The 10,435-nt window shown below is 41.5% G+C and overlaps 1 protein-coding gene across 1 annotated transcript in view; it reads right to left on the bottom strand.

Moving 5' to 3' along the window:
* Nucleotides 1–10,435, bottom strand: part of LOC118341967 (calsyntenin-2-like) — a 139,961-nt gene that overhangs the window by 3,762 nt on the left and 125,764 nt on the right. The window contains exons 12-15 of the mRNA XM_035680391.1: nt 8,887–9,098; nt 4,115–4,285; nt 3,714–3,859; nt 2,326–2,449 (exon numbers count right to left, since the gene is read on the bottom strand). Coding sequence (XP_035536284.1) covers nt 2,326–2,449; nt 3,714–3,859; nt 4,115–4,285; nt 8,887–9,098 — 653 coding nt within the window. The remainder of the gene's footprint in view (nt 1–2,325; nt 2,450–3,713; nt 3,860–4,114; nt 4,286–8,886; nt 9,099–10,435) is intronic.

Here is a 10,435-nt window from a genome sequence, read left to right as displayed (position 1 = left end):
CACCCTGACATTTCCCTTCTACTTTGTAAGATACAGCATGATATCATCTAAAACACACACTCACATTTGCTAAAAACACACACATGCGACTCAGGATCTTTTTTTTTTATACATTTTTTGCCATACATTTATTCCTTATTTGAAACCACCCACCACCCTCTCTGCTCATCTAACCTCCTTTTCAAACTCTCTCACACACACACACCCCTCCCAACTCTCTGGGCTGTTAACAGCATTGGCCACTGAACTCTCCAGGACTCTAAGTAGAATCCATTAGAGTCTGATGAATAATTAAATCTGGTGTGGTAGATTAAGACCAATGTCTCTCTCCTCAACATGTTCTCTTTACTTCAGATGACTGGTATTCACCAAGAGGGGGAGGGGGGAGGGATAAGCCTGCTGCATCATTTGAGAGGGAGTTTACACTGCTCTCTTTCACTGAGGACCTCTGTGTGAGAGCAGCAGTCTGATGAACGGAACGATAAACAAACTAGAAAGCAAAACCAGAGCGTTCCCTTGGATCCAGCCATGTTCACCCCAGGATGGATAGCTGACATAAAAACTCTTCACAGCCTCTCTTCTTTTTTTTATTATATACAACTGGGCCTGATTCCCAGCAGTTCTCCCTCCATCTGTGAGAGTTTCCAAGTGCCAATCACTGTTTTATCAAAATCTTTTGCATTTTTCAAAATGTATGTTTAGATATTTTTTAAGTGTGCCAGCAGAGTCATATTTACTCATGTTGTCTTTAAAAGCAACCCTTTCCATCTTCAGATAATCTTATTTTACATTGTGGTAACCCTTTATTTGGATACTCCACCCTTGAGATAGTTTGTAGAGTATTTGTAATATTTCAACTGATTAGATTATCTATTATACGTGACAATTCATACATTAACATACCCAAACCAAGATGTTTTTTGTGCCTTAACCTAACCAAACCATAACCACTGGGGTGTAATATCAGAAAACGGTTGTTGAATCTCAAGTAATAAGTTGTTGCAATCACAACAATTAAATCAATCAACCAATACCAGTGAGTGTGCAACGTTTCACGCAGATTTGACTAATCAGTGTAGCTTCCTGTACAGACTCACTCTTTCTAGTTGGACAGGAATGTGAGATGTTAGCCTTCCTGTCTGCATGGTCTGCATCTTCACAAACAGTCTGACCATCAAACTGTCAACTATTTATGACATATTTACTTTCTCCTGTGATTTCATTGCAAAAAAATCTCCCGAAACATCACATCATGCATCGCAAGTTTTAAAAAGCTGTCGTTAGGTCAGGCATCTTAAGTCACAACAATCCCCCAAAAAACCCACAAAATCCTGGAGGGACTGGCAATAAACATTGTTAATGCTTTACAAATTGCATAATTATGTACTGTAATACACGTTTTTTGTGTTGTTTTTGTGTACTTGCTGTCTCCCAGCTCAAGTTGTCTACAGATGCTTTTACTTTGGTTGGACATTTACTACATTTCCCAGAATGCTGCTTGACAACCCCCAAAGCATTGGCATAAACTGAGCTGTAGTGACAGTAGGCATCAAGAAAAAGCATGAGTCATGGGTCTTACTCGAAACATAAGTTTCAAGTTGAAAAAAAGGGGAAACAAACTTTTGGCAGAAAAAGCAGCAAACACCAAAACCTGCCTTTTATACCAATGTTTTAGATCCCACATATTCAAAGGCAATACTATTTAATTCAGACCCAGAACAATATTTGCTTGCAAGTCACACATTGCTCTCACATAACCTTACCTGTCATCTTTTAGCCACTAGTAGCTGCAGTTAGTAACTTTGTTGCCTGAATGTGAAATGGCACCTTTAAAACTATCTGGTGCAAAGAAAAGGCAGGTTGGCGGTGAAAAGCTTGTGATTGAGGTTGGACGGAGAAATGTGTATTCATTCTACCCCATGGCATTAGATTAGGTGGCCCATTTGAGCAACTTTTTCATTTTAGTGTGCAGGTAAAAATAGTTTTGGACAGGTTGTGAAAATCAGGGCTACTTTTTGTACAATTTGAGCAGTTTCCACCTATGAAAAGTCAGACTGTATTCCAATACATCAATCCCTCCTCTCCTATAATTAGTTTCACATTGAACCTTTTTTACCTGTTCAAATTATTATTTGGGCATAGCTCTGTGATAAAATACTTTGAATATTATTATAGAATAATATTCAGTCTGTTCAAATAAGTGAGGACTTTTCAACCTTTAATATACCAGGTTGAGAATAGAACGCATGAAATAATAAACCAGACAATTAGTTTACAGAGGACTTAGAGACATTGAACACACTAAACTGGTGTGTGTTTCCTTACCTGAGCTGTGGTTGGGGTACAGGTCATGTATCATGGACGGATGGTGGACCACCTGCATGTACTGAGGCGGCGCTACCATGTGATTGACATGTTCCCCGGATTCTGAACTGTGCAGTACGCTCACCTGGTTGGGAACAGATGGAGGAGAAGTGAGGATTTTGGAATCCATTCAGTCTCATACAGATTATATATTCCAGACAAGTATAAAGTAAAGATTTTAGAGCAAGTCCAGGAGAAATGAGAAAGTGAACGTATTTATACCTATTGGGGACAAGGTCAGCTCAATACAGGAAGGTGAAATGTAAACTAGATTCATTGACACTCTCCAAGGTTTAAACTATGTCTGGTGAAACATTTTGTTCCCACCAAGTAAAAACAGAGAATGTATAAATAAGTCAAATAGATCAGGGACAGAAACAAACAGCGATACTTTGAGCTGATTTTGTCATTCCAAATAAGAGCTATGTATTACAGTTGGAGTGTGTGTGAATGCTTTTGAGAGCAGCCTGATTCACTGTCAAACTGTTCTTTAGGAGAAGTGCTCAATGTTGCAGCATGTCCTCTTTTTATATGTTGAACCAGGCTGTGTGGTGTGTGTCTACCTGCTGTCGAAGGTGTACTTATGCACCAAAATCTGATGTCTTTCATCAAACAGTCTTCATTAAATTAAGCGCAAGTGTGGAATTGCATTTCGAGTTAGAGTTTTTTTTGTTTGTTGTGTTTCAGTTGCTGTTTTCCAAGATATGTATTGCCACTAAGGGTGATAGTTATGCTACTGGAATGCCTTTCATTTGCAGTTCATTTCTAAATGTGCTCTGAGAATGAAAGTCTTGCCAGACACCCGAGCTCAGCTCACTCACTTTGCCAGTTCAAACACTTTGGTTCAGTTAGCTGTAAGAGGCAGTATTGTCTCTAGTGACAACTATTACTATTGCTGACTATCAAAAGTGATATTAATGATTTTTTAAAACATTTTCCTTTTTGGCAAATATGTACAACGTCTGTTACTTTTAGAGCTACTTGTCAGCCCTAAAGACATCTTCTTACATTGTCACTCCTTTTAGGAGTGCTTGAAACATGTATCTTAAAGTGCGGGTGTGTGGCTTGGATCTGTCATCTTTATTTCCACCAATATGTCACATGAAACTGACTAAACTAAAAGCACAAGGATAGCTGCATTGACTTAAATTATGTTGGCGATGCCTCAAATACCATTTAAAAATATTCATATGGTCTTACTGTCAAGCAGGGTTGCATAATTGATATCCTCTAAAAGATACTGAATGTATTTAACATTTACACTCTAAAAACTGTATCATATAGTGATAAATCTGCATCACTGCTGACCTTTAAAAACCCACATCAGTCAAGCTGTAGTTCACACTGACCTCCAGGTTGAACTCGTTGCTGGTGTAGCGTCCGTTGAGCTCTGAGCAGGTGAGGCGAAACCTTCTCTCTGTTAGTTGCCTGGGTCGCCAGTTATAGTAACGCACCTGTCGGATCACCTGTTCATAGTTGGACATGGAGTCCACACCTTTGGAAAGAGGCAGGGACAGCAGAGGGTTGTTAGAGTTGATACAGGTAGAGAAAGAGAAAGAGAAAGAGAAGGGGAAAGGTGGACGATAGAAATAACACAGGCTGTGGATGGTTGAACTGAATCTATGGACGTGTCAAAGGGAGAGCTGCTGTTGTTACAATAGTAGCAGTGGACCAAGTGTTGTTATAATGGTGACCAACTGGCTAAGAACACACCGCATGTAGCTTTGGTGTGGTTACCATAGTAACCTACCATATATGGACATGCCAGAGGTGGAATTGGTGGCGTCGAGATGTTTCCCAAGCAGAGTGCTGCGCTGCAGTTGGAGGGACTCCTGCTCCGGCCTCAGCTCGTCCCCCAACACCAGGATGTCACAGTAGTCCAAGTTATGAATAATCTCCTCCAGCACCCCGGGTCGATGTGCTACACACACACACACACACACACACACACACACACACAAAAATTGCTGTAATTTGCCTTCTACTGGAGAACTACCGGAGAATATCAGAATCAGTCTGCCCTCACCTCATGACATTATTCTAGGCTTTTCAAACACGAGGAAATGCAATAAATCTTGTATTTGGGGTCATTTTCTATTTTGGGTTGAGAATATGTTGTTCTCTCTCTTAATGAGCTGAACTGCAGTTCTCTTGGAAGCCTGTTTTTAGGCCCCTTAGAGGGGTTACTTAACAAAGCAGGTACATGGAACTAATTTTATGTTGATTCCGGTGACCTCTGTGGACAAAAGCAGTACTGCATTATTTTGTCTGATTCATGGGAATGAGACCAAAAACAATTGAAATGTCAAATCTTCTTGCTTGGTAAATCAAATACACTGTTCCTAACAAGACCAGTGTGAATGTATGTACTTTTAATTGCCAAGTTTGTGTAAGAAACGCTTTGAAGAACCATAATTCAAACAGCATAGGACACAACACACCTGCTCCTACTCCCAAACTCCAATTATTCATCAACTCTCTGAACACAGACAGTGCCATGAGCTGCTGTGGTAACAGGTCCCATCAGACAGCTCCCATCACAGCAGTGCTGGGTGGCTGCTGGGGCTCTTCGACAGTCTGCTAAGCACCATCCTCCACCTCTCGCTGCTAACCAGCATTCTCCCCCACTGTACGCTCCCTGGAGAGAAAACCGGCTATGCCCATTTAACAGCTTCCCGATGGAGAAAGATAGATATGTGGTGTGTGCGTCTAGAGGAGGGCCTCTGGGAGAAAGGCAGAGATGAGGTGGAGAAAAGGGGGAGAGTGAGCAAAACATGAAGGAAGAAAGCTCTGTTCCCTCTGTTTTGTTTTTATGTATGAAGGCATGTCTGTACAGGTGCTCTTTAGTTTGGGGGTTGTTGCTTTCAAAGAAAGGGGGCTTGCAGGGAACACTTTAATGCAGCTTTACGTTGCTTTTTAGCCTCCATTAGCTCATTGCCTTGGTTGAGTGGTTAGCAGAAAGGCTGTGAAAAAGGCTCTGATAAACTGTACCCTACCTTCCCAGCAACTGCAACATTAGCGGCTAGCTGGTGAAAATGGTGGAGTATTTAGCTGCTAACAAGGCAGATGTTTCCCTCACGAGTTGGTAGAACGCAGAACAGAGCTAAAAAGGCGGCGAATATCGGACTTAAATTGTCCGTTGGCCGAACACATGACTCACTGCAAATTAAGGCAAATGTTGCTTTGTATCTGCTTGATGTATAAGTAAATGTTTGCTAACACGTTAGCCAGAAACACATCGTTATGGCAATAATAGGGCAGAGGAGTGTGTTTTTCAGCTTGTTGTGGATTTTTTCTGCCCCCAAGTGGCCAAAAATAGCTATAATAATAATTAATAACTGAATTAAACTACTGTAACACCGTAACTGAGTTCATAAGCAATTAAACACACTGGTGGTCAGTTCAGTACTGTAGTACAGTACAGGGTTTGGCTGCTACAGACTTAGCTGCTCTAGTATGAACAGTAGCATGTGGTGGCTAATGTTAGCGAATGTTAACCAAATTGAGTTTTTACAGCAATACTACATTTTAGCATATCACATATATCACAGCAGACCCACTATAATGTTAGTAAGTAAAATAGCAAGACAAAAAGAAAAACACATTGTAATAGAGAGGTAGTTTTGTCATGCATTTGGTTAATTTCACTCAGCCCACCTTATGATGATGTCTTTAAAGAAACCAACAAAAAATGTGGCCGCTGTTATATAAAGTGTTCAGATACCTTCCCAAAAATGAAAAACTTGCTTTATTTGTCACATTTGCAGAACACATGCTATTACCTGTAAAACTGCCAGAATGTGAGATATTTGGAGGCCTATTATAGCCATCAGTACTTTTTTCCAATCAAATGGTTGATAAATCTTTTTTTTGTTCCAAACTGCTTTTTCATGAATGGAGAGCTAAAAAAAATAAATAATATAAAATAGCTGACACAAGCTAGTACACACTAATAGAACAGCCTGAGTGCAGGTCTGTCCCAGGAACCGTTTCTCTGATCGTGCAGTCAACACTGATCTCAGAGCTACAGTGTGGGTGGCATGGCAAAAAAAAAAAGAAAAGAAAAATCGAGCTGGGCTCCCTAGAAAGAGTTACAAAGAAAAGACAAGAGATGGAGAGAGACTGGGAGAGCCACTGATGCAGGAGGGGGTGGAAATAAAGAACTGGAAGCAAAATACAAAAACTTTAAAGCAAAGCATAAGAGGAGAGAGAGAGAACAGAAGATGACCATGAAAGCAAATGGGTCAAGACATTAAGTATTAAAGATGATGAGTTAAAGAGAGAATTGATGACATTGAGTTTGAGTAAAGCCTTGAAGAGATACTGTAGTATGAGCTGGAGAGAAGAATGAGGCAGTACGGAGCAGGCTCCATAAAAAGACAAATGAATGACACAGAGAGACGCAGAAGAGGGCGAGGGGGTGATTAACAGGGTCCAAAAGAAACTTACTGCATGCCCTGCAAAAGAAATATGTGATTTATCTCGAATCCTTTAAGCCTCGAGAGAACACAAAATCTGCTCATTATGGAACTTCATCGTGCCTCCCTCTCCCACACACACTCTTTCCCCTCGTGTCTCTCCTCTCTTTCTTTCCATTTCTGTGTCTTTCTCTGGCTTCCAGCTAATCTCTTCCCCCCAGCTGCAGTCTCTATTTCAGCAACAGAGAGAGCTCCACCGACTCCTGAAAGCAATGCCACTTTCTGCTCTTCTTCCTTCGCTGCATTACGCACAATGGAGGGGTAAAACCTCCCTCTCGCTCTGCTTATCTGCTCCTAATTGGCTACGAGCGGCAGGGGGCCCGGGGCAGAGCCGGTCCGAGCCGGGCTGTTCCTGCCTCGGAGGTCAGATCATCGGACGAGTATGGAGCTGACGGGATTTAAATGTCATACTCATTTGCTGCTGGTCAAGGTAGTGCGACCCTGAGAATGAGTCTTGCGGTAGGTGCAGGTCTTATTCAGCAGGAGGGGGTCTGCAGGCCCAGATAGGAGAGTGTATGGCAGCAGTGGAGGGGCTAATACCTACAAACCTGGATGGAGTGGGATGGACTTTGCCGCAAGAAATTAGTGTAACATATTGGTGAGGCCGCCAGAGTTGCATGGAACAAAAGGCTCTAGCTTAGACTGTAGATTGTATCGGAGGTGTTAAAATATAGCTGTATGTGCAAACTAGCGGTACATTTGCTCATGTATTCTACAACTCAAGTTCAATTTTGACTACTTGAGAACTCCCATCGGATACTTTTTACTTCTCCACTAGGCTTCAATTATATGGAATATAAGTAATTACTTGTTAGCAGTGACAGTATTTTTAAATTAAAAGTCCTCTCTTTTCTCTTCATGTAAAATGTTAAAATATTTTTGATAATTCATTTTGAACCCTTTGGCGTATACATAAATGTAACCAATCAAAAGTGATCTAGCTGACCTCGCCCATCATATAAAATTGCATTTGATGAGTCGTAGATAGCTAGCAGACTGTGCAGAGGTTTGTTGGATGTCAGTCAGCAGGGCCTTTGTTTACATTTGTTTACATTCAAAGGAATGTGGTTGAGGTGTTATTGACAGATAGAATAACTGAGATGAGGAAAGCATGGGTGAAGGCCAACAGTCCTCTACAGCTTCACATTGTTGCTTCATGTTGTTATGTTCAGATAACTTCGGTATTACTGTGACTCAAGTGCAGGATCTGCATACTTCTTCCACCTCCGATGCAATCACACAATGGGCAGGTGAACAGATATACAGTACCTATGTATTACGCATGTGCTGCTTTTGAATCACACAATCTCACAAGTAACTAATTCATTTGACTTTTGCTCCCTCTAAACAAGAGAATCTGGCAGTGTGAAAACAAAAGCACATCTTTTGTTTTGTCAAGTTCCCGCCGCATGCAGACGTACCAGATGAAAGAAAAGCTGGCTGCTGCTGATTCATAGTCTCCTGAGGCATTATGAAATGTTCAGCTTTCTCTGAAGGTTTGTTTTGATGGAGAGACAGGTGGCACTGCATAGGCTATGGGACTTCATGAATGAGTGAGCACATTATCAATATGAAAAACTGCTGAAATATTTAGTCGACAGATTTCTACCTGCAGGGAGGTGTGTGTCGCCCACTCTGTGAGGTACACTCAGAGTATGAGCTAGTTACTGAGAAAGTACCTGGTAAAAGTAAATAAGGTTAAAATTTCCTGCAATTTAAAGTTCAAACCTTCAAAAGTAGTGACCAAAATATACTTTCAAAGAAAACATGTCCTGTTGGACATGAAAATCAGTATGCTGCTTCAGGTTTATTTTTCCCTTTTTTTTTTCCACAGTTTGAAATTATCTCTTCCCCGTGCACTGCAGTCCATGCTGAAGCTGGCTGCTAATTTCTGCCTGGGTGTGTGGTAGATGAAAGGAGATCATGAATTTACACCAACCAGAACCAGTGGCTAATAATAAAAACAATAAAGGACTGATCCCTCACTGGCTTCCTCACCTTAAAATGAAAGCCTTATATAGCACAGAAGTGTGATAGTCCATACCTGTGTGATGTGCGTTGGCGTCTGCCCTGGTGACCGTGCTGATGATGTGGAGGTCCTGGAACAGAGCTATGCCTCCTGATGCTCCGAGGTCGGAGACCGGTCGATTCAGTCTCTCAACTCCAGTGATGGTTATCCTGGGCTCACTGGGCTGCAACACCATCACCACTGCATCGATGTCTGGGATGGTGATACAAGTGTCTTCGCCAAAACACCTAGACATAGAGAGGTAAAGAAAGGCAGGAGAGTGAGAGCTGGATGACAGACTGAGATGTGGAAAAGCAAGCTGACAGTGCTGGCAGTGGTGTGGTTTTTCTTTTTGCTACAGCAGCTGTGTTCAGGCATGGCATGAAGATATTTGCCACTCTTCAGTCTAGCAAGCAACTGGTTTTAAAATTTTAAACACATCAACTAAGCCTGGAGTAGCATCAGATGCAGCTTTAATGTTAGGCAGAGTCAGATGGAAGGCAGTGTAAAACTCCTACCTAACATACAGTGTAATAAACATGGTTTTGGTGATTTGCAGGTCAAAATATGTCTAAAACTGGGTTACGTTTTGAAAAGTGCAAGGATTTTAGATGTCTAGGTTACATAACTGTTTCAACAGCAAAGAGTAGTTGGGACTTGCTTCACATTTAAATAATTGAAATGTTGAAAAATGTTACAGAGATGTCAAAAAACTTGTTTTAAACAAATTTAGCCTGGTTTGAAAGGATTCATATTCAAAATAGTTCTAGCACATAACTCCACAAAAACCACAAATTGACATTTTTACATTTCCTTTTTGTGCAGATTTAACAAAGATAGAACACAGTGTAGTGAACTTCAGTGGTGTTTGTTTACCCCTGTTACCTGTCTCTATGCTAAGCTAAGCTAAGCTACTGCTAGTGGAAGCTTCATATTCACTGACAACGATGAGTAGAATAGCAATCTTTTTACATGGGTTAGACTCGGCTTCCACTGTGTCCTATACACTGGCATACCCTTCAACCCTGTTACCAAATGCATTTCTTTATTTTCACTCCTCAGACTAATTTCACTCAACGTGGCTGAATCCTATTCAGTGAAGAGAAGGTCATATGTAAGGACCAACCAGTTGAGCCACAGCACCAAAGGGTCACAGAAGAGCAAAGACATTTTATAAAATAGCTCCTTAACACAAGCTGTTGTATACCTTTTCAGCAACAGAATGTAAAAGATGTGGAACATTACAGCAGCTGAAAAAGCTTATCAATACCAACAGGACCTCTTACGGCTGCACTAAAGGCTATTAAATCCACATCCAGACCATAGTGCACACAGTAATTCAGGGGGTAAAAAGCTCTGTCAGCGCTCAGGCAGCAGACACAGACCTGCAGCAGTGTGCCTGCTGCGTTTTCATACATGCATGTCTGCCTCCCTGCTTCCCTCCCTGTCAGCGTGCGACAGCATGTGTTTAAATGCACAGCATCCACTGGCAACCTTTATTGCATGGACACTTGGACTCAAGCTAGCTAGCTGGGAGCTCACACAACCCAGCCAGACAGAGGAGAGCAGACACACACACACACAC

The sequence above is a fragment of the Morone saxatilis genome, unplaced genomic scaffold (assembly GCF_004916995.1).
Source record: "Morone saxatilis isolate NCDOM2014 unplaced genomic scaffold, NCSU_SB_2.0 Contig8, whole genome shotgun sequence".
In the NCBI taxonomy this organism is placed as follows: domain Eukaryota; kingdom Metazoa; phylum Chordata; class Actinopteri; family Moronidae; genus Morone; species Morone saxatilis.
Note: the sequence above shows the minus strand (reverse complement) of the source record. Positions and strands in the feature narration are given on the sequence as shown.